This window comes from Mauremys mutica, chromosome 3 (genome assembly GCF_020497125.1).
Source record: "Mauremys mutica isolate MM-2020 ecotype Southern chromosome 3, ASM2049712v1, whole genome shotgun sequence".
Classification (NCBI taxonomy): domain Eukaryota; kingdom Metazoa; phylum Chordata; order Testudines; family Geoemydidae; genus Mauremys; species Mauremys mutica.
The window spans coordinates 176728365-176752094 of NC_059074.1; the positions used below are offsets into that span (position 1 = coordinate 176728365).

At 50.6% G+C, this 23730-nt stretch overlaps 1 protein-coding gene across 1 annotated transcript in view; it reads left to right on the forward strand.

The window, feature by feature from the left end:
• Positions 1 to 23730, forward strand: part of TTC7A (tetratricopeptide repeat domain 7A) — a 267779-nt gene that overhangs the window by 42699 nt on the left and 201350 nt on the right. The window contains exons 6-8 of the mRNA XM_045011489.1: positions 567 to 645; positions 4168 to 4328; positions 4761 to 4824. Coding sequence (XP_044867424.1) covers positions 567 to 645; positions 4168 to 4328; positions 4761 to 4824 — 304 coding nt within the window. The remainder of the gene's footprint in view (positions 1 to 566; positions 646 to 4167; positions 4329 to 4760; positions 4825 to 23730) is intronic.

Consider the following 23730-nt stretch of genomic DNA (forward strand, 5'->3'; position numbering starts at 1 on the left):
CTTGGGGCGGGGGGAGCCATTCTTATTCAGGAATAAGAATATTCACATGGAGAATTATACCAGAATAACTACAGCAATTTAACTATAGAGGTATAACTTTACTGGAGTCACTGGTAAAAGTTTCAGGATAGACAAGTCCTAACCCCCTCACCCTGCCTACTGTCAGTGATACAACATGTAAACATAACCAAAAAGGAGTAGTCATTTAAGAACATCACACAAGCTCAGTTTAATACAAAGCAGTACAGTGTGTACACAAAAAGAGGAGCAGCATCTGTTTTATAAATATGATCCATGAACGGCTTCCAAATGTCTCCTCTGTTCTTCAAATGTGAATGTGATTTTCTCATAGGAAGCCATCTGGGATAGGCATGCTAACGACTCTGCCTCATTCAGATTGCCATTGTTTTTCCTATGCCTCAGAGTGACTTGCTTCATGTCGTTAGGCTAACTTTGGAATGATTATCCTTTTTATTTTCTCTTCTTTTAAAAAGACAGTTTATTACATAGCAGATGTGCATCACAAGTGGTCTGGTTTAAACATGCTGCTTTTGCCTTCCTGTTAGAAACATCGTGAAAGGAATGAGGGACCTGCGAGAAGTATTACGGACTGTGGAAACAAAAGCTACTCAGAGCTTCAAAATGGTAAGGAAATGTATGGAAGGGTTTAAAGATGGGAAGTCAGTTTAATCTGCTTTGCGGATAGTTTATTTCTTAATCATTGCTGTGGAACAAGATTCCCCCAACCCTCCCCCGCCTTTGTTGGACGTTGTGGTGACACATTTAATTCAGACACACAAGCCCAAAAGACACTCCTAAGCAGGTGGGTATTTTCTCTGCCTCTCTTTTGAAAGCATTGTTCTGTTCAGTGTATTTTTTTATTTGTAGGTTATTTTATTTTATTTTGCACACCAAAGCAACTGTAATGTGAAACAAAATACGTCCTGTATTTCTGTCATCCCTGGATTATCCAGCTGATAATGTCTGTTTTAGTCTCTCTTTCACACTCAGACGCACATATGCTTTTTCACATTAATACATAGCAGTGCTATGTATTTCAATCTTTTTTCCCTCCTAGAACTTCCAGTGCTTTTGGCTTTAAGGCGGTGCATTTTCTCTCTGGAAAGCACTCTGTTGAACAATGTAATTGGGGATGATACTTGCGGATTGCCATTTTTGTATGCTGCCTTTCCAAGGGCCTCTTACAAATGGACACATTAGAATTTACTTGAGCATGTTAGAGAGCAGCCAGAGACTGTCTCAAGTTATGGAGGTTTTGTTCTTGGGGAAGCTGATAGTTTATTCAGAGGTTTATATTTGTGTGTGCTTCAATTGTAATATTAAAAATATGGAACATGGGGAAGTAGCAGGGACATTATTGATGTGCATCATTAACCAGTGGTTAGTCCTGTAATGGGAGACTTTCTGGTACTTGTCATAACTCATATAGCATGGCTAGGTGGAAAAAGGCCACTTCTCAGGAATGGATGTCAGTCAGTCAAAGTTTGGATCTGTCCTATTGTTCTTATTCAGGGCTTTGTCTCCCAGCAATGGCTGGTAGTCACCCAAATATGTGATTAATGTCAACTGGCCTCTTCTTAATAAGACTGCTATTACCCATGTATTGGTCATGGATGAAGACCTTTAAACCTGGAAAGTCATGTTCTTGTGTGTTACTGAGACCTGGATGACTAAAGTGGCCTTGTGTTGGTTCAACGTTGTCTGTCTGTCCATATATTCGATGCAAAATGAGTCCAGGGAAGGCTGAGGAAGAGATGTGGCTGTGCTTTTGACCTATGATTTTAGGTGCAGGAGATACCAAGGTCCCAAGAGCGGTCTGATCTGAATGTGTCCTCCTACCATAAAAATCCAGGGCTAAAATGAATGAGTATAATGGACATGTACAGAATGAGTGTTCTGGGAGTGTTCCTGATTGAGTCCATGTCAGGTCTGGTCCCTATTCACCTACATATGTCATTCTGGAACTTCTCTGTCCACTCTGACAATGTCTCTTCTGTGTCAGCTCAAGATCTCTAGCTCACCAGGTGGTTTCTAGCTTATTCCATACTCTCAGGAGCTTAACTTTGTGCTGGGCATGGAAATGGATATTTTTAAAAAATGACACAGTTGAAATGGTTCCATCACTTTCCAGACCAAGATCAGAATTCTGGGGGATTTTATTGCTCAACCATAACATTGCTCTGCTGAAGGGCTGATGAGCATAACCATTTCTTGTCCCCAGACTCTGACACAGTGAAACTTGGATGCTGCTTTCCCTGTACTGCAAGGTGAGCTGTGCCGCATAGGAGAGATTAATCCCCAGGGGAAGATTAGGAGGTGTTTATACCACTATACCATTGGACTTTTTAAAAAAATGAGCTGTTGAGAGGGGATTAGGGCAGGAATATATTTACTTGAACTAGTTTTTCGAACACTGAAATTAAACACATGAGCATATTTCGCTTGTAGGCCAACAATGTACTCGAAGCATAATGATGCTTTTTTAGCCAAAGGGAGTAATAATATAAATCAGAGACTTGGATTGTTCTAATTTGTTTGGTCTTATTCAAAACAAAAGTGAAGCTAATTTACAGTGCTACTGCACTGTACATTAACGTCAAAGCAGACTCCAAGCATTTGGGGCCTGTCTCTTCTGAGCTGTTTTATCCCAATCATAGTCATGGTTTCATGCAGAGCTGCAGAGATCTTACTGATACTAGTGCAGTTTTTCTTATCCCCAGGGCTTTAGAAAAAAATGTCAGAGAGTTGGCTCCTGAGGGTGAAACTGACTAAATGATTGTATGCTGAGATGATAAAATGATATTGGCTAATATCACAGTACCGTAGGGTATTTTGCTCATGTTTACATGTTATAAAAAGTATAGAAAAGGCTGGTTACTAGCAGATAGCTTTCCGTCATTTGTCAGTGCATGGAGGTATGAAGGCTCCAAGGAGCTATGTGGAGCAGTATTTTTCCACAGCAATGCCAGCCATTCAAATCAGTTTGCCATTATCTGGATATAGAAATTAAACCTTCCTTTCCAGTTTCCAAGAAACACTGCACATTATTGCTATTGCATCTTAACTAACAAGATGATGTCCTTGTGTGACGAGATGGTCAAAAAAGAAACAATAAAAGTCCTCAGCATGAACAGTTTTTTGTTTTGTTGGCAGTCTGGTAATAGGAACTTTCCATAGGTTTAGATAAACTAGATTGAGGTTGGAGAGGTCATGCCTACTATTTTTGACATTAGAATACATGGTGGGGAGCAACTAGGACTGACATATTAGGATTTATAGGTATACTGACCTTATATGTAAAACATACTAACGTGGCAGGCCTAGTTGCTCCTCACCATGCATTTTATATGTAAGTGTGTGTGTGTGTGTACACGTACATATACGTGTTATATTCTGCATATGTTCTATGCAAAAACCAATGGGATGCACTGAATACATTTGAACAAAAAGGCAGGAAATGCCAGAATAAAGGTTCCTCCGATTCACTTCAGCTTGCTCACAACATTGTATCTCCTGGACTAGATGGTGACATGCCCTTATGTTGTGGGAGTGAGGGTGAGAGATGCGTAAGCTTTCTTCGTCCCATGTACTGCCCAAGGAAGGACATGTCACAATTCCCATCCCAGCATAAAGTTTTTGTTTTGTTCTGAAGTTATTTAGGAGCAAAAAGAGTAGTAATACTCAAATAGGTTGTTTCTCTTTCACTGTTATATAATTCAAAGAGCTGAAGGGATTGTCCTTTAAATGTAAAAAAAATATAAATATTCCCCTCTGGGCCAAGAAAAGGGTGGAATTTTTCAGACTGAGAAAGCTACAAATGTGGTTAGAGCCAACTATTTGGAGTGTAGCTGGGGCCTGAAATATCCATGGGGGAATCACTTCTCACTTGCCTGATCGAACATGTCCCTTTCTTCCAGAAGTTCTCTTACTCTTTCTCTGCCGCTTTAGAATGGACCATACAAACTTCTAGGGCCTGATTTTCAGAGGATCTGAGCATGTGCAGTTCCTAGTCACTTCAGTTGAACTGTTAGTGCTCAGAACCTCTGAAAGTCAGGTCCCGAGTGTGTTTTGTACTCACGTTTTGTGTGTGAAGACATGCCCCCTGTGTGTGAGAGCCTTTTTAAGGTGCTTTCTGTTGATCCGTAGACAGCAGCCAAACAGCTAGCTGAAGTGCTCCTCCACTCCTTGAGTGAAGACTGTTACTGGAACCCCTTATCTGATCCTCTGCCTGAGTTCATGAACAAGGAAGATAACTCTTACGTTAGCACTCTTCTTCGGCGGAGACCCCAGCTATACACAGGAGACAAGTAAGCACAGCTCTTTATTTTGGTTTCCACTCTGAGAGGAAAAAGTGTGACTGAAGTGTCCCTGAATGCCAACTTGGCTACTGACCCCTGTAGCCTTGTTCATTTTTATTTATTTATTTTAACTTCTAAACAAAATGTCTTATGAAAAACCTTGACCTAAATCTGGAGTATTTAGTTATTTCCCATGAATGGAGAATATCTGACTAAATAGCTATCTCAGTTGTGGAATGGGATGAAGGTTCTGGTGAGTCAAAATAGTCCATTTTAGAATACACACTAGAGCTTTTAATTGTGTGGATCTGAAAAAGGGTATCATATAGCAAATGAATCATACATGAGATGTTTCAAGTTACTGGTCCTCTTGTAACATTAAAAATAGAGACTGGTGGGCTAATTCCTTATCTTGTTTATAAAAAAGTTTTTGTCTTTCAGCCTGTACTGCCCTCAAGACAACATAGAAGAGGCTCTTCTCCTCCTGTTAATCAGTGAATCTATGGTAAGCCAAAATGAGTATTTAATAATGATAGTAATAGGGGGTATCTAGCATTTGTGTGTTAAGTCTTCTGGAAGTTTTTGTAAACTGCAAAGAATCCACATGTTTACAGAATCTCCCCCAGACACCTAGAAATAAATAAGTCAGTAGTAAGGCAGGAACCAACTGTGTCTTCTCTTAATGACTCAGATTTTATTATTGCTTATGAAATGGATAGCCAGTGAAGGGCTGAGGGATCCTTCAAGAAAAGAATGATTTGCCCATATTGTGGTTTGGAAAATAATGTTTCTACTCCTGATATTGCTGAAATGCAGTTTGTAGGAGATTATTAGGAAGGGAAAACAAACATTTTCCTCTCCACAAATTTAAATGCATTGGGTTTTGTTTTTTTGTTTTTTTTTTAACAAGCCTTCTCGTGTTTACAAATGACAATTTTGCAGGCAACAAATGAGTTGAGTGTGAAACTCAAATTAATGAAGGATCTGCTATGCTTTGACGCACAAGGCATATTTGTTAAAAAGTACACATTTTTGTGAAAAAAAGGGCATTAGTCTGTTTGAGGTCAACTGTAATTGGCAACTCTAATCGTTGCAGGTTTTCTGTACTGTTTGCTATGGTGGTAAAATAAATATTTCCTTTATTAAAGGCTGCAAAAATTGGTATTGTGTCTGATAATTGTTAGCACTAGAGCAACTTTGTAGAGAAGTACACTACAGACATACGAACTTTTAAAAAAAACCCAACCTTTTTAAAGGGAAAACTTTATAAACAAGTAATGCAGAATTAAATAAGTTACCTTTGGTAGATTCAAAGGTAAGCACCAAATGTATACATATATTTTTAAATTACTTGGGAATGAAAACAATGGTAAGAGAACGTAAATGCTGTGTTATATAGGTCCGCGTTCTCTTCTGTATTACCAATTTGCTCCTACTGGAATCTAAGATAATTTGCAGCTGCAACTTTTGTGTCTATGAATCTGATCACACTGTGACCAGACCCAGCCAATCCCTTATGTGTCTCAGTACTCCTATTGACTTTGTTGGGACTAACATGCTTAAAGTAAAGCATGCACTTACATGCTTAGCAGGACTGGATCTGAGCTGTGTGAAACAGAATTTCTATTCCACCATAGTCACATTGGATTTCTGACACCCTTTTCCTAAACTCTGCCCTGATATTTACCATTGTAAGGCTACCGATTTACCTTTTTGAACTTCTCTGTGAATTTGTTGGTTATAAAAATGGAGGACTAGTAATAGTGTCTAAAGCCAGGCATAATGCAGATATGAGCTGCTCAGCCTTTACAATATTCAGTAGTCTGTCCGTGCACCTTAGTCTTTATCTGAAACATCCCTGCTCTTCCAGCCCTGAATGGCCTTTGACTAGCTGCAGTCATAGTGAATAAGGGATTTGTGTTATGTGCACAGCATTCTTAATGGACCACATGGAAACCACCAGGTTTATAACTTATATTTATAACCATTATAACTTCAGCTATATATGAATTCAAGTCTCTTAAAGAAGAAAAATGAATTAAAAAAAAATCCTCTCTACAGAAGAGTATCAAGTAACCTTTAATGGTTTTGCATCCTGTTAGACCCTGGAAAATAGCTTTTCCTCATTGATGTTGTCCAACTCATTTAAATGACTGTACAATATTTATTATTATTTATGTAGCAGCTAAGGTGTGTTCTGTGCTTTAAATACCCCATAAAAACACTGGCCCTTGCCCCAAAACAGTCATTTTACAAAACTTTACAATCTAAACAGCTCACAGACAAACAAGAGAAGGAGAGGATACAGTGCAGTTTTTTCCTCTCCTTTTTAATTACAGCCTCTGGACCTTTCAGGAACGAACCGTGACTCTTTATGACCTTTCTTCATTTCCCACCAATCGTCAAGTCTTCCCTTCCCTCCACACAAACCCCTGGAAAAACTGATAGCTCTAGCATTGCCTGCTCCAAACATTCAAAAACAATGAGTCCGGCCCCCAAAAGCCATGAGATTGGCTGAAAAATTATGAGCTTTTTTAAAACAATAATAGCTTTGAGGCTTTTTTATTGGCTCTCTGAACTGTCCGAAGGCACAGTTGCTTCATGTTTCCAACCTTTTCTCCGCAGCCACAAGTGCTAGAAACATTTTTCTTTTGGTAACTGAAAGCTGAGATTCTCTTTGAATCATTGGACTCCAGGAGCTAGGGCTTTAAGAAAGGCAGCAGATATTTTGAGACTTGTGATAAAATCACAGTAGTTGGCAACCCTGCAGCTTGCTAAGGTTTAGGCCTGCTGTCCATGGAAGAAGAGAGCAGGCTTTTGGAGCAGTTAAGATGTTGACCACTAAGAGTAGTTTTCTCCTAGTGTCACCCTCTGTAGACCATCCCTGGGGAGGTCCTGCCTTATGTGGTCAGTGGGGCTTGGGGAGATGCCTCACAGGCCTGGTACACCAGGGTCTAAAAGAGGAGAAAGAAAGTAATGTGTTATTTGACAAAGAATGCACACACTGTTGTATCATTTGGCAAATAGGCTCCATAGCAGAGTGCTACAGGAGAAGCAGGGTGAAAACAGCAATGTAGAGAAACTGTGCTGCTCCTCTTTTAAGAGTAAATGTGCAGACAACGTTTTGCTTTTTGCTGTTTTAAAGAACACACATGACAAATAAATAGAAATGCAACCACAGGAGAAAGTTGCTGGTGCCCAAAAGATCTATGTGACCTTTTCCCTGTAATTCTCCCATTCAGCTACTAACAAGGGGAAATCTTGCTAAGTTTATGACATAATGTGAGATCTTGGCCATGGCAGCCTGGCTGCAGGCTAGTTGGAGGGGTGGCTGTGTTTTTTAATTTACTGAAGCCTAGGGGAGTAAGTTAACGAGAGACAAGGTCTCCCCCTTGAGTGGAAAGCTGTAAAGCTAACCACTGTGAATAATACACATTCACTTTCCTACAGAGTGGAAAATGACAGTGATATATCTTTGCATGCCAGTGAGCACAGGGCTCTTGTGTTTCTGGCTGCTTTCGTCTTTCTTTCAGTATTTACCGTAATCAACTCTCAAGATTAACAAAAATGTACAATGAGGTTGACTCATCGGGAGCAATCTAATCACACACAGAGCTTAGGATGCTTTGTTTCCCCTCTAACTTATCTCTTGGAGTGCTATCCATTCCAGCATGTTACAGTAAAAGCTATGTTATCCGGCACTTTTATCAACCACAAAACTCTATTAACTGGCATTTCTGATATCTCCCAATACAAATCTTCAGTCTAGTAACCAGGACTAGTATACTGCCCAGGAGGTTATGCAATTGCACATTCTGCACCCTTTTATGCAAAAAAGGCAGAAGACAAGTAAGAAAGCTGATATCAGGGATTTATTCAAAAAAGCAGCTTCCAGGATGTGTCATAGGGTCATTACAGATTTAGCCCAATCTCCTATACCTTCTACATCTACAGTGATAATTAATGTTGATAATGATGACCTTGGGGCACTGCAAGATCCTGAAGTGAAAGATTCAATTATATTCAGTATAGTTTTAGTGTTAAGTGTATTTTTAGTGATCTGGGTGTACACCATGCGGTGCCCATAGTGATACTTAGTGTCATAAGATAACCTACTGTATAGAAAACTTTACCTGTATACAACTAAGTGCTTCAGGAAACCAACCACTGTGCGGTACAGTACTGCCACTGGATTGGAGTACCTGTATACTATTTTATACTTTATTCATTTTATTGTATACTAATTCTTTGAAAATTGGTATTCCATTGGTAAGTACAACTCTTAGTTAACCAGAATTTTTGATTAACCGGCGCCTCCATTCCTCCAACATGCTGGATAACAAAGCTTTTACTATATTTAGAAGGTACAAAATGGCCATGTCATTGTCTGCTCTGTATGTGAATGTTCCTGTGTCTGTTGCTCCTCTGGGTGTTGTGGTGGGGCAAAGGCAGAAAGAAGAGGGAAGGGCAGAGAGAAGGGAAAACCATGGTGGCTTGAGGGCTGATATAGGCAGACGCCTCGGGGTCATAAAGGAGAGCCATGGAGGCAAGAGGGATTGTAACGGGTCAGCTCACCCCTGCAGCGCCTCCTGCTGGTAACTCCGGGAATTAGCTCTCTGCAGCGCTGGAGCGCTCTCTGCAGGCCGGTGATCCACCTGTCTTCAGGCCCCCCGTGTCCCTCCCTGGACCCGGTGCCCTCTTACATGGGGTGCTGCCCCCTAGCAGTAACCCCGTTCTCTCTGGGTTTCCCCTGCCCAGGGAACCCCCACCCTCTATCCCCACCTTGCCTCAGTATTGGCTACTGCCAGTCATTGTCTAGCCCCACACTCTGGGGCAGACTGCAGTATCAGCCTACTCATCACAGGCAAAGGGGTTTGGACCTGCTGCCTTTGCCTACCCCTGGGCTGCCCTCTGCAACCCCCAGTACCTGTTGGCCCTGTGCTAGGCCACAGCCTGGGGCTTTCTAGGCTGGAGCTCCCCAGCTCCTCAGCCTTTCCCCAGCCCTGCTTCACCCTAGGTACCTTGCCTATAGCCCTGCAGCCAAGCCCTTCTTCCTCTTCAGGCAGGGGAAGACTGTCTGGGCTTCTGGCTTCCCTGGCCTTTTTTATAAGGCCTGTGGCTCAGTTTGGGGCGTGGCCCCAGCTGCAGCCACTTCCCCAATCAGCCCAGCCTAGAGCAGCAGCTCTCAAGCCCTAGCAGGCTGCTTTTAAACCCCTCAGGGCAGGAGCAGGGTTTCACCCTGTTACAGGGAGCGCTCTGCCTGCTTGGGCTGCCCTGCTGGCTGGAGTGCCCCCCCTTCTCTGGCTGCCTTGCTGGCTGGAGCTCCTTCTTCCTTTCCTGGGCTGCTGCTGCTGGCTGGAGTGCTTCTTCCCAGGACTGCTGCTCCTGCTACAACTGCTGCCGAGTGGGTGAGTGAGGGGAGGGGGGGCCTTGCTGGCCAGCCCCCACTCCCCCACCTCTGGAGGGAGAAGCCAGGACCCCACCACCACCACCACTACAGCTGCCACCTGTGGGGGGTCCTTCCTGCCTAGCCACTGGGGCTGCTAGAGAAGGAGCTGCTGCTGCTACTGCTGCTGGAGCTGTGTTTGTCCTGGGGAGCTGCTGGAGCCTGGAGGAGGAGGGAGAAGAGGACTGAAAAGACCACCGGCTGCTGGGGAGCGCATAGAACACCGAAGACCGCTGTGGAGGGGGCTCCCAAAGACTGAGTAACCCTTTAACTGTGCTCTAGTGGTGGGGGTTTAGACTGTGTTTGTGGGGACACAGGGGGTGTGGTGTGGAGCCTGCCCCCTGGTCCATCTGTGTCCCCCCGCCACCACCGCTGCCCCCTCCACCACCCCCGCAGGCTGCTTACCATCTGCCTCGGTTCCTGCCTCTGGGACTCAGCTGCTTGCCTGGCCTGCCGCGCCCTATTGCCACCGTTTGGGCCTCCAGCAGCAGCCAGCCAGCCATTGACTTTGCACAAGCGCTTGTGGGTGCACGCACCCCCCCCCTTCCCCGGACTCCCCCCTGCCCCTCTGCAACAGGCCCCCTAGCTTTGCCCCTTGTTGCCTGCCCCGTTTGCCCCTTGTGGCCCCCCCCTCCCCCGCCCAGCCCAGCTTCAGTTTGTTTTCCTGCCCCGCCCATCTCCCTTTGCAGCTTTGTTTGTCCTGCCCCGGCCCTGAAGCCAGCCCCTTGGTCCCTCTGCCCCACTCCCAGCCTGGTTGCTCCCCTCCCTCCGCGGCCCCTCCCCCTGATTAGCCCCTCCCCTCGTGCACCCATAGCCCCATCAGTGCGCTTGTGCCTCTCCCCTGTTTACGTTGCCCCTCTTGCACTGCACCCCCATCGCTCTTGTTTCCCCTCCCCTCCCCTAGTGCAGCTAGAGGAGCCGGATTCCAATCCTCTGTCGGTGACTAACCCCCCCCCCGAAGTCCTCGATAGTCCCCGTATCTGCCCCCCCTCTCTATTGTTGGCACCATCCTCCCTGCCCACAGCCTAGCAGGGAGGAGTCGGTGACCTGTCCCTTATCCCCACCCCCCCTTCTCCGGTGTTTGCCCTCCCTCCCCATTCAGCATGGCGGGAGGCGCGGCGGGTGGGATTCCCGGGACGTCTGTCCCCCCTCCCTCGCCTGCTCCCCCCAAACGCCTCCCGGTCTCGACCTCACCCGCCGCTGCCGGACCACCTGCCACCGCTCCCGCTGAGGCGCCGGCAGCGGCGACCGACGGGGTGCCCTCTGCTGCTGCCACGTCCCTCGCCCCTTCCGCCTCTGGGGGAGCCCCCCCCAGCCGGCGGAAAGGGCCAGGGCAAAAAGAAGGGAAAGGGCCCCGCTAGGAAGACGAAGCCCTCCATGGCGGAGCCTGCCCCCGCTGCCGCGGCCCCGCCACCGGCCGCGGCGTCCCTCCCCGCTGTTCCCTCCACCAGCTCTGCGGGTGTCCCTCCCTCGGCCCCCAGAGCGTACGCCCAGGTGGCGGCGGCCCCCCCGCCCGCCGCTACGTCATCTCCCCCGACCGCCGCCTCCGCTACCATCTACAGCGGCCGGGGCCCCTTCCCCACCTTGACCCGGAAGCACGGCGTCCGTTGCCTCCTGGTGCCCGCCTCGCCCCACGTGGAGACCTACGTGCGGGCGTTGGCGAGGGTGGTGGGGCCCACGGCCATCGTGGCGGCCTCCAAAATGTACGGCAAGGTGGTCTTCTTCCTTGCCTCGGAGGCCGCCGCACAGGAGGCGGTAGAGAAGGGCCTGGCGGTGGGGGGCGTGTTCGTCCCCCTGGAGCCGCTGGAGGACCTGGGGGTCCGTGTCGTCCTGACCTCCGTCCCTCCCTTCCTGCCCAATGCCGCCCTGTTACCCGCCCTCTCGACCCTGGGGAAGCCCATTTCCATTGTGAGCCCTCTCCCCTTGGGCTGCAAAGACCCCGCCCTCCGTCACGTTCTCTCGTTCCGCCGGCAGGTGCAGATTCAACTGCCGCCGGCGGCGCGTGGCGGAGAGGCGCTTGAGGGGTCTTTCCTGGTCCCCTACCAGGGGGCCCATTACCGGGTGCACTATTCGACGGGGGAGGCCCGGTGCTTCCTCTGCCGGGCGACGGGGCACGTCCGGAGGGACTGCCCCTTGGCCCGGCTCGGAGGAGTTCTCGGGACCCCCGAGCCCCGGCAGGGTGCCGGCCCCGCCATCGCCGGTGCCCCTGACCGCCCGGTACCCAGAGCCGCCCCTCCTCCCCCTCGGTCCGTCACTGCTCCCGCTCGGGCCTCAGGGGTGCGTTCTCCGGAGCGCCCAGATGAGCGGGAGAGCCCCGCCTCCGCTGCCTGCACTCTGGCGGGGCCTGTGGAGGAGGGTGCGGCAGGGGTACTGCCGGGCATGGGAGGGGGCTCTCCCCAGGGGGACTCCTCCCTCCCTCCTGTTGTTCCACCAGTGCCTCTCCCAGTCCCCAAACTGTCTTCCCTACCCCCCGACCCGATCCCTGTTGACCAGCCCGCAGGCGATGCCATGGAGGGCTGGACCCGGGTGGAGGGTAAGCGGGGTAAGCGGAAGGCTCGGGCTCCGCCCGTGCCACCTGAGGCGGAAGCCCCCTGTAAGACCAGACGGGGGGCCGCAGGCACCGAGCCTTCCGCCATGCCCACGGGGACAACCCATCCGCCGATGACGGCTAGGGCAGACGTGGCAGCGCCGGAGGGTACCACCATCCCTCCTCCGCAGTCCCTTCTTGCGGAGGCCTCCGATGCAGCCCCTCCTGTCCCCTTGCCACCAGCGCCCCCCGCAATACCCGAGGCGAGCGTCGCCTCGGGTGCGTGTGGGGAGGACCCCGGGGTGGTGGGAGGTGAGCTCCCCTCCATCTTCGCGGAGATCGAGGCCCTGGGTCTGACCCCGGTCACCCCGGGGGAAGACGACCCTCTGCCAACGGGCCTCGACTTAGCCGACCTCACCCCAGCTCCCCCTTCCCCTTGCTCCACCATCCCTCCTGCTACGTCCGCTCCCGCCTCCGCGGGTCCCCTGGACTCCTTGACCTGCCCGGCTGCGGATGGCACCCCGCTGCTGGCCGCCGAGCCTGTTGAGGTGACGGCCGGTGCCTCGTGGCAGGGAGATGGGCTACCGGGGGTGTCCCTCGGTGGTGCGGAGCAATCGGGTTCCTTCCCGGGTGGGGGCCCCCCTGAGGGTTCCACATCTCCCCGTGCCGAGGCTGCTCTGCCTGCCGTTGAGCCTGAGCCCGGTGTCGTTGGGGACCCCCTCCCTTCCCCTCCAACTCCCCTACCTGGCCGCGAGGAGCCTCTTACTGATGGCTCAGCTCCTGAGGCCCAGGGTCCCGTCTCTCTCCCTCCCCCCACCCCTGCTCCTGACCCCAGCCCTGCCCCCTCCACCTCCCATGATATTATTGCCGCCCCTGGGGCTGTCTCCTTCCCTTTCCCAGAGGATGACTCCCAGGGAGCGGCCTTTGAATTTCACAGTCCCGACCCACTAGGGGCTGCAATCTTCCCTCCGCCGCCCCCCACTGAGCCGGGGTCCGCCCCTTGCTTGCCCGTCCCAGTCGGCCACGGGGCTGCGCCAGAGGCCCCACCCCCCCATGTGCTGAGAGAGGAGTTGCAGGAGTTCCTGGAGGACGTCCGGGGCTCCCGCAACAAGGTCGTGCTTGCTCTCCAGCGCTGGGGGGATTTCCACCAGCTCCTTCTGGCCACGCGGGCCCTCATAGGGGAGGGCAAGGGGACCGGGAAGCGGAATGTCGCGGCTTACCACCGGGCGCGCGGCTTCCGTGACTCCCTGCTCGCCTTCGGGGTGGGCCACAGTTTGCTGCGCGGCCCAACGGGAGCCGTGAGCGCCCCTGCTGACGTAGATCCCCCCCAGCCCTCCTCATGGCAGTCATCACCTTTGCCACACTAAACACCCGGAGCTGTAGGGTGGGTTTCCGCAGGAGCCAGGTGCTCTCCTTCCTTCGGGAGGGGGGGTACTCCGTGGTTTTCCTGCAGGAGACCCACACGGATCCGGCCGCCGAAGCTAACTGGCGGCTGGAGTGGGGGGACGGGGTCTACTTCAGCCATCTCACCACCCATCAGGCTGGAGTGGCTACCCTGTTCTCCCCCGACCTACGGCCAGAGGTGCTGGGGGTCGCCGAGGCTGTGCCGGGCCGCCTGCTGCACCTCCGGGTCCGCATGGCGGGGCTTGTGGTCAACCTCATCAACATCTATGCCCCGGCATTTGCCCCGGAGCGGCTGCAGTTCTATCGGCAGGCGTCCGCCTTCCTCGGCTCCCTGGATCCTCGCGAGTGCCTGGTCCTGGGCGGGGACTTTAACACCGTCCTCGAGGAGCGGGACCGGTCGGGAACCGAGCAGAGCCCGGCCGCCGCGGACGTCCTCAGGGAGATCGTCGCCCATCACTCCCTGGTGGACGTCTGGCGCGACCACCACCCGGACGACGCCTCCACGTACACCTATGTCCGGGTGGAAGCCCATCGGTCGTGCCACTCCCGGTTGGACCGCATCTATCTGTCCCGGTTCCATCTCTCACGGGCCCAGTCCTCCAGCATCCGGCCGGCCCCTTTTTCGGACCACCACCTCGTCACTGTGACGGCCTCTCTCTGCGCGGAGAGGCCGGGGCCGGCCTATTGGCACTTCAACAACAGCTTGCTGGAGGATGGGGGCTTCGTGGCGTCCTTCCGGGAGTTCTGGCTGGCCTGGCGAGGGCAGCGGCGCGCCTTTCCCTCGGCGCGGCGGTGGTGGGACGTGGGGAAGGTGCGCGCCCGGCTCTTCTGCCGTGACTACACCCGGGGCGCCAGCCGACGGAGGGATGCGGCGATAGGGCAGTTGGAGCGGGAGGTCTTAGAGCTGGAGAGGCGTCTGGCCGCCAGCCCCGAGGATCCATCCCTTTGCGGAGCGTGCCGGGAGAAGCGGGAGGAGCTCCGGGTCCTCGAAGACCATCGGGCCCGGGGCGCCTTTGTTCGATCCCGCATCCGCCTCCTTCGGGAGATGGATCGCGGCTCCCGCTTCTTCTACGCCCTGGAGAAACGGAGGGGGGCCAAGAAGCACGTCACCTGCCTCCTGGCGGAGGACGGCTCCCCCCTCACGGATCCGGCGGAGATGTGCGAGAGGGCCCGGACCTTCTACGCGCGCCTTTTCTCCCCGGATCCGACCGATCCTGCCGCTTGCAAAGTGCTCTGGGACGGACTCCCGACGGTCAGCGCGGGCGACCGGGACCGGCTAGAGCTGCCTCTCACTCTGGCCGAGTTCTCGGAAGCCCTCCGTCGCATGCCCACCAATAAATCCCCGGGCATGGACGGGCTGACCGTGGAGTTCTACCGCGTGTTCTGGGACGTCCTCGGCCCGGACCTAGTCACCGTCTGGGCCGAGTCCTTGCGGAGCGGGGTCCTCCCTCTCTCGTGCAGGCGAGCCGTGCTCGCTTTATTGCCGAAGAGGGGGGACCTCCGCGATTTACGGAATTGGCGTCCCATCTCGCTCCTCAGTACGGACTATAAAATTGTCGCGAAGGCCATTTCGATTCGGCTAGGGTCCGTGCTGGAGGACGTGATCCACCCAGACCAGACCTACACCGTCCCGGGCCGTACCATCTTCGATAACCTGTATCTGGTCCGGGATCTCTTGGAGCTTGGGTGCAGGGATGGTCTGTCGTTCGCCCTCCTGTCCCTGGATCAGGAGAAGGCGTTCGACAGGGTGGACCACGGGTATCTCCTGGGCACTCTGCAGGCGTTAGGCTTCGGGTCCCAGTTTGTGGGTTTTCTCCAGGTGCTGTACGCCTCCGCAGAGTGTCTGGTCAGGCTCAACTGGACCCTGACCGAGCCGGTCAGCTTCGGGCGGGGAGTGCGGCAGGGGTGCCCCCTCTCGGGCCAGCTGTACGCCCTGGCGATCGAGCCCTTCCTCTGTCTCCTCCGCAGGAGGTTGACGGGGTTGGTGCTTCGGGAGCCGGAGCTGCGGCTGGTCCTGTCGGCGTACGCCGACGATGTGCTCCTCGTGGTCCAGGACCCGGGCGACTTGGCGCGGGTGGAGGCCTGCCAGGCCGTGTACTCGGCGGCCTCCTCCGCCCGGGTCAACTGGGTCAAGAGCTCTGGCTTGGTGGTAGGGGACGGGTGGCAGGCGAGCTCCCTCCCACCCGCGCTTCAGGCCATCCGGTGGAGCGCGGGTCCGCTGCTCTATCTCGGCGTTTACCTTTCTGCCACGCATCCCTCTCCGCCGGAGAACTGGCACGGTTTGCAGGGCAGGGTGGCGGAGCGGCTCCGGAAATGGACAGGACTCCTCCAGTGCCTTTCCCTCCGAGGGAGGGCACTGGTGCTCAATCAACTGGTCCTGTCCATGCTCTGGTACCGGCTCAACACCCTGGTCCCGGCCCCGGTGTTCCTGACCGACCTCCGGCGGGTGGTGCTGGAGTTCTTTTGGCCAGGACTGCACTGGGTCCCTGCAGGGGTACTCCACCTGCCCCTGGAGGAGGGAGGGCAGGGCCTGAAGTGCCTCCGCACTCAGGTCCACGTCTTCCGCCTCCAGGCACTGCAGAGGCTCCTTTATGGTGCGGGTAGTCCGGCATGGAGAGCCCTGGCGCACGCCTTCCTGCGCCGCTTCCGAGGGCTCCGATACGACCGGCAGCTCCTTTATCTCGACCCGAGGGGCCTTCCGCGAGACCTCTCCGGGCTGCCGGTCTTCTACCAGGACCTCCTCCGGACCTGGAAGCTGTTCTCTGCGACCAGGTCCGTGGCGGCCACCGAGGGGGCAGACCTCCTCGCGGAGCCCCTGCTACACAACCCTCAGCTCCGTGTGCAGGTGGCGGAGTCCCCCGCGGTGCGCCAGAGGTTGGTCCTGGCAGAAGCCACCAGGGTCGGAGACCTCCTGGACTACGACCGGGGAGACTGGCTGGATCCCCTGACGCTCGCTCGGCGGATGGGGCTCTCCAGACCTTGTACTCCCCGGCGCATACTACAGGGGGTGAAGGCCGCTTTGCCGCCCGCTGCTCGGGCTTACCTCGACCGGGTCCTGCGTGAGGGCACGCCCCGCCCACCCCCCACCCCGAGCCCTCCGGACCTCTTCATCGGGCCCCTGCCCCGTGGACCCGACCGGCCTCCCCGCCCCTTCTCCGCCAGCCGGCTGCACGATCTGCAGCCGGTCCGTTTCCAAACCGCGCCAAGGAAACAACTCTACGCGCTCGTGCTCCATACCATTCATTTCCTCACCCTCGTGTCCCGCCCCGACACCAAGTGGCGGGACCTCTTGCCACCTGTGGAGGGTGAGGAGCCCCGGTGGGCCAGCCTGTACTCCACCCTGGTCCCGAGGCCCGCCGGGGATATCAGCTGGCGGCTCCTTCACGGGGCCGTGAGCACGGGCGTGTACTTGGCGCGGTTCACCCCTGTCCCGGACACCTGCCCCTTCTGCGGCGTGAGGGAGACCCTGGCGCATGTTTACCTAGAGTGCGCCAGGTTGCAGCCCCTATACCGGCTCCTCACCGACATTCTGTTACGTTTCTGGCTGCACTTTTCCCCTCACCTCCTTATCCATGCACTCCCTATCCGTGGCCCCACAAAGTCGCGGGACCTCCTGGTCAACCTCCTCCTCGCCCTGGCTAAAAAGGCCATCCACGCGACCAGGGAGAGGAGGTTGGCCGACGGAGACTCCTGCGACTGTGGGGCTTGTTTCCGGTCCCTCGTCCGCTCACGTCTCCGGGCAGAGTTCCTCTGGGCGGCGTCCGCTGGCTCCCTTGCCGCCTTCGAGGAGCAGTGGGCGCTGTCCGGGGTTCTCTGCTCGGTGTCCCCATCAGGCTCCCTCCTTATGACCCTTTGACCTCACTCCTGTCCCTGTTCTTTTATTAGTTGTCCCCCGCACTTAGTGGGTTTCCGTGGCCCTGTGGATCCTCCCCTTAGGCTGGGGGGGGGATCCGTTAGCATGGGGCGGGCTTCCGCCCGCCCCCTCTCCCGGATAACCCAATAGTACAGGGATCCAGAGGGAAAGGGCAGGGGGGTGGTAAAATGTTTTCAAGGAATAATTTTTCAAGTAACCTATGAAGGGAGGGTGCCATTGTTGGGCGGGGAGGGGAGGGTTTCTACATATTCTGATGAATTTTAGATTATTTGTGTCAGGAGTCTACCCTCACTTGAAACTGGGCGGTTTCAAAGTGAGGACCCGCATGTCTTCCCCCCACCCCAAAATCCTAGGGTAGGTCTCCCCTTCGGCTGCCACCACCCGGTCAATTCCGTGGGCCGGGACACCCCTGTTTCCCCCCTTGGGAACACAGATCAATTCACAGAGGAGGAACCTCCCCCCTCCTCCCTCTCTCCAGCCTGCTCTGGAGACAGAGGTGCCTGGATTCAAACGCCTTGAATCTCACACACACAGGGAAGCAGCCCACTTCCCCCTCCCCTTCCCCTGAATTTCCCCAAGGAAAGGAATTAACCAAGTCCAAAGAAAAGAAAAGAATTTATTAAGAGAACAAAAGAAAATATAGAATCTCTATGAATCCAAGCTGGGCACTCATAGGGTATAACCTTGCTAAGTTCTGGAGAGAATCCTCTCTCTTTCTCAGTACAACCAGTACAAGCAGAATTAAGAATAATCAATAACAAACACACAGAATTGCAAACATAGGATTATTAGATAAGGACACAAAGTATCTTTCTAATACTCACTATCTTGACTAGAAGAAATTAGTTCAGAAAGGTGGAACTGGTAGGGACTTGATTAACTCGTCTGGTCTCTTGAACTCAAAACGGCCAAAGACAAAGACCCCCCCAAACAGAGGGAAAAGTTCCCTCCTAGGAGTTTCAAATTCTCTTCCCTGATTGGTCCTCAGGTCAGATGCCCACCAGGTACTATGCTTTAACCCTTTACTAACTATTCATGACAATTTGTCTCTCCCTTTCTGTCACCCTTCTAACCTTTCATTCACCCAAATTAACCCCTGGCTATGTGGTGGCCCCAGGACACCTCCATTGTTACAAGAACTTTTCCTGACAAAAGCTTTCACATGGAGGCTTTCCTCTTATCATGGTTGCTTCTGTGAGTAATTTTAAAAGGAATCTTTTTCCTCATTTCAATAAAAAGGAGGATGACTTCTAATTGTAAGTGGGCATTATTTAAGTATTACATTGTCTGTCTCTCTCAGCCAAAGTGTATGATAGTTTTTTGGATTGCAAAATAGCACAATTTACAAGTAACACAGAAACTTTTTTTTTAAACTAGGAAATACCATATTCAGAATATATATCACTTTGCATCTGAGGTTCAGTTTCCTCTGGAAATGATCTCAATTGTGTTCCTACGTGCTTCCTTTCTCATTGAAAATGGGAATCTAATTTTCATGATAAGCAAAGGTTTTCTAGCCCGATTGTTGAGTTTGGCAGATGTCCTTTCCAATGCCAGTTGATATTAAATTAGTTACCAGAGCTGATAACAGTATCCTCTTCAAGGAATCCATAGAAATAGACCAGACAGCCTAAAGATTACTGCAAATCACAGAGCCTATTGTGCTTGTTTGTTTAAGAATTGAAGGCCTAATTCTCATCCTCTTTGCACAGCCCAAGCACTGGTCTTCATTGAAAATGTACAACAGCATAGATGCATCTCTCAGGGGTGTGGGAAATCCCCCCCCACCCCCGAGACGTAGCTATGCCAACTTAACCCTCCAGTAGAGACAGCATTAGGTCAACGGAAGAATTCTTCCATCAACCTAGCTACTGCCTCTTGGGGACGTGAATTTTCTACAGTGACAGGAAATCCCCTTTCTTTTATGTAGGTAGTGTCTACACTGAAGTGCTACAGGTAGTGTCTGCAGCTGTGCTACTGTTGCATTTTAAGTGTAGACATTGCCCAAGTAACAGTACATGGGCTGCCTAAAGGGGAGATCTGCTGCCTGTGGGGGGAAGACATCTTCCCTTCAGAACCAGAAGGATCAATGGGGCTTTCTTGTGGCCATCAATCAGCCGGAGGGCTGTAGAACCCTTTGGGCTGAGATATGCCCACCATGTATGGCAGCGTTTGGCAGGTTGATCAGTATAGCTGTAACTCCACCAGTCCAGTCCTTCCCTAATTTAACCCACCCAAAACACTTACCCTGCATTTCTGTATAGTGCTCCCTGGCATCTTGCCCCAGCCTGCCTTGGAGTGGGCTCCCCATATCCTGCTACCCATGCCCTCGCGTAGTGGAATGGTACTGGTTCTCTTGCCAGCCAGGCATTCTGTGCTGGTGGGAGTGAAGAGAGAGTCAGGCAGGATTTTCCCTTAATATAGCTGTGTTTATTTTAATAACCATTCGCTGGAGTATTTTTTGTACTGTAATTGGCCTCACTGGCCAAAGATTTCTCAGAGCCAGGAATGGAACATTTTCTGTTAGCTTTTGTGTGTTTATTTTAAAGTAATTTTTTAGCTGTTTATTTACATTTAGAATTTATTCCACTCTTGAGTTAGAGATTTAAAGCACAGCTTAAATCGCCTTTATTGAGTCCTTGGTAATGTCCGCTGTTGTGTCAAAAGGCTGTATTACAACATAGTCTCTCCCTGGCGGCTGTGGATCGACAGAACAAATGGGGAAGGGTAACTTAGATTGATTTGGCTTTCTGCTCCGTCTTCTCTATCATATTGGAAATTAAACTGCCTGTATCCAAGACTAATAAACTCAATGCCATCATCAACTCTCATCTCTGATTTGAGTCCACAGTGGGGATTTGACCTTGGACAGTCTGAGAGAGAAGAGAGGATGGTGCATGGAAACAGATTTTGGGACATACCCTTTACATATGTGAGCAATCCAATGGATTTCTGTGGGATTGCTCGCAAGAGTAAGATTAGCAGAGTTTAACCCATTATCTACATATGGTGATAACATCTGGAACATTTCAGTCTTGCAGTTACTTTGCAATTCCTGACTCTGTAAAATTGTTCATTTGTAAGAAATTAGGGGAGTTTTTTGTTGTGGAGTTTCTTCAAATGGGAGTAAACCCAGTGATGACAGATCTACAATAGCCTACCAACTGTTATGAATCTTTCTCTCAAGCTTGTTTTCCTGAGGGCTAGGGGGAGGGTATCTGTCATAGTAGATGAATGAGATACAAGATTGCCATTCTACACATTCCTGTCAGAATCTCTCCAAACCAATGTGCTGCACTTTGTACAACAAGCCTGAGTGTTGTCACATCTAGGGTGCAACACAAGGCTACTTTCTTTCTACAGACCTCCCAAGAAGATGGAAGGCAGAATATGCCCAGCATTTGCTTCAGAAAATACACCACTTACGTTAAAGCCTCTTGAATAAGCAGCTTTAATCTGGGCAGCAGGACATGGTCTGAGAGCCTTTTTCATTTCCCTTGCGGGAATGCATGTTACTTCCAAGCTTGTGAGAGGCATTCAGATACTAAGGTGATGGGAGCTTTTCAAATGTCATCAGTTATTATATTAGCTATTGAGTATATTTTATTCCAGGTATACAGCCCATATCTGATTTATGTTAAACTTGTTACGTTGTCTTCTTTTTTTTCTGTCTTGCTTTTTGTGATATTTTCAAAATTAGTTCTGCTACAATAGAAGCCATTAAAATATAACCAGTAAAAGGTGTGATAGTCATATTGCTTTACCAAATGCCAAAACAAAGGGAAAATTTGAAAGGGGTATTCACACGCTGTTAACTTTCCAAGAATCATCTGCGTTTCTCTGCTTCGTTTTGCATACCGCTGTTAACGTGGTGGGAGTGGAAAACAGCCAATTTTTTGTTTATTTGAGTTCTGTAGTTCTCTAGCAGTTTTGCAGCAGATATCTTTTTAATTGTCTGTGTATATTACTGATGCATTTTACTTAGAGGAAAGCACTTAGGAAACTTAGGAAAAAGAGTGAAGTGGTAATATTTAGTACTTGAGTGCTTTATGGGCCAGATCCTAAGTAGGTGTAAATGCGCACAGCTCAATTGATTTAAATGACACTGTGCCCATTTATACCAGCTGAGGATCTGGCCCTACGTCGCCCAAGTGATTTACAGACCTGGGGGTAGATTTTACCCCTGTACAGGAATCTGTGCTGTTACAAGCTGGTGTGGAACCTGCCAGAGGGCCCCTGCCACAGAAAGTCCACACAGAGGTGGATTACCCTCAGTGTGCCCAGTACAAACAGAAAGAAAAGTCAATACAGCCAGAGGCTGTATTAATTATTCAGGAGTGCCTGCCTTTAAATAAAAAAAAGGGGGCTTCCCCGGGGAGAAGCAGTGGTGGGAAACCCAAAGTCCATGCAGTGGCAAGTGGTCTCTGGGTAGATGGCCCAGTGTCCTGGTGGATCCCTGTGATCTGTGCAGATCTAGGAGGACGTATGGGGTTTGTATGCTGAAACCATGGTTTCTTTCATGAGTAGTGAGGGGAGCATGCTTCTCCCAGCCTTCCACAGAAGAATGCAGTGGGAATTCTATAAGTGGAATCTTCTGGAATGTCCTGGTCCCTACTTGAATATTTCTGCATAGGGACTAACTGACTTTCTTCTTTGACCTTCTTGTCTTAAGGAGAAACACTTGGAGCAATGACTCAAAGTTTCCTTTACTGTCCACTCACTCCATCTGTCAGTTGTTATAGGTGGGGAAATGCTCATGTTCTCTATGGTGGGACTATGAGTGCCAAAATGCGAGGCCTCATGCGAATTAACCTATATACGGTGATTTCAGGACTTCCTAAGATAAACATTGTAAATGAATATGCCATTGACATCTTCAGAAACAGAGTTCCTCTTTTCCCACCATGGGGGCACTGGTAGTGTAAATTCTACTACACTGATTTGCCTCAGGGCCATTTTGTGGGTCAGAAGGTAATCCATTCTCTGTGCCCATTCAGATCTTTGGCTTTTTTGCTGAGAGCCTGAAAAGGATTGTGATAGATTTTCTATGCTGTAGGTATCTACTAGAAATGAGACTGAGCCCACACATTTCACATGGATAGTAAAAACCTGTTGTTCATGACCAATCTGGGCTGAAATTCATCCAATGAGTTAGACCCTGGTCCTGTAAACTTCTCCACGTGGACTGAACCTGCACCCACATGGAGCACCATGAAGGGACTCCCAAGCAGAACAGCTTGCAGAACTGAGACCCTAAGGGTGGAAGGCTAAATATTCCATTACCAGTTCCCTGACTGGGATTTCAGAAGATATCCAACCCTCAGCTGAGATTTCAGAAACCAGAACAGAGGTTATTGCCAGTCTAAATGGGAAATACCTAAATGGCATTTGCTTTGCTTTCATAATGTTGATATTGAGTCACTTCAATTACATTATTATAGTACAGTGGTATACAATATGCTGTCCCTCCCCCCCCCCCCCCGGTTGCAGGGGATCTGTCAATTATATCTATTAGAAGAAGACACAAGTTGAACATTAGAATGCCCATAAATTAGAAGGCAGGGAGAAGCACTCATTAAAGATTTTAATGGGTTTTTTGTAAAGCTATGTTTCAGAGTGAGCAATTAAAGAATACTTCCTATCTACTTGCTCTGTGAAATAGGAGGCTGTTACATGGAGTTTGTTGCCCTGTAATTCATACTATTGTTTTACATATTATTAAGAAGCACATCTCTATGTTGTTGTAGAATTTAATTTTCTGTAGAATAACATAGATGTAGAATAACTGCTGAAATAATGGCTGTTTGGGTTTGCTACTTCAATTTGTTTTTTATACAGATACATGTAATAAACATGACACAACTAAGCCACAATTGTCACATAATTGTGTGGCATAGTAGCATAAGTTAAGTACACCATTATATATTTAAGGTAACTGCCTTCCCTAGATTCTCATGCTGAACTCGCATTAACGGTCTTATGTGTCCCAGGCAATAGTCTAGAACAGGGGTTTCTCTTTTTATGGAGTAGAACACCTTCCCTCCCCAATCATGATTGTGTGAACTGTGGAACATCCTTGTGGCAACTATAACAGTTAGTTATATGGAGAAGTCACATTGGGAAAGGGTCTAATGTATTTTTGCCTGCCTTTTAACATGAA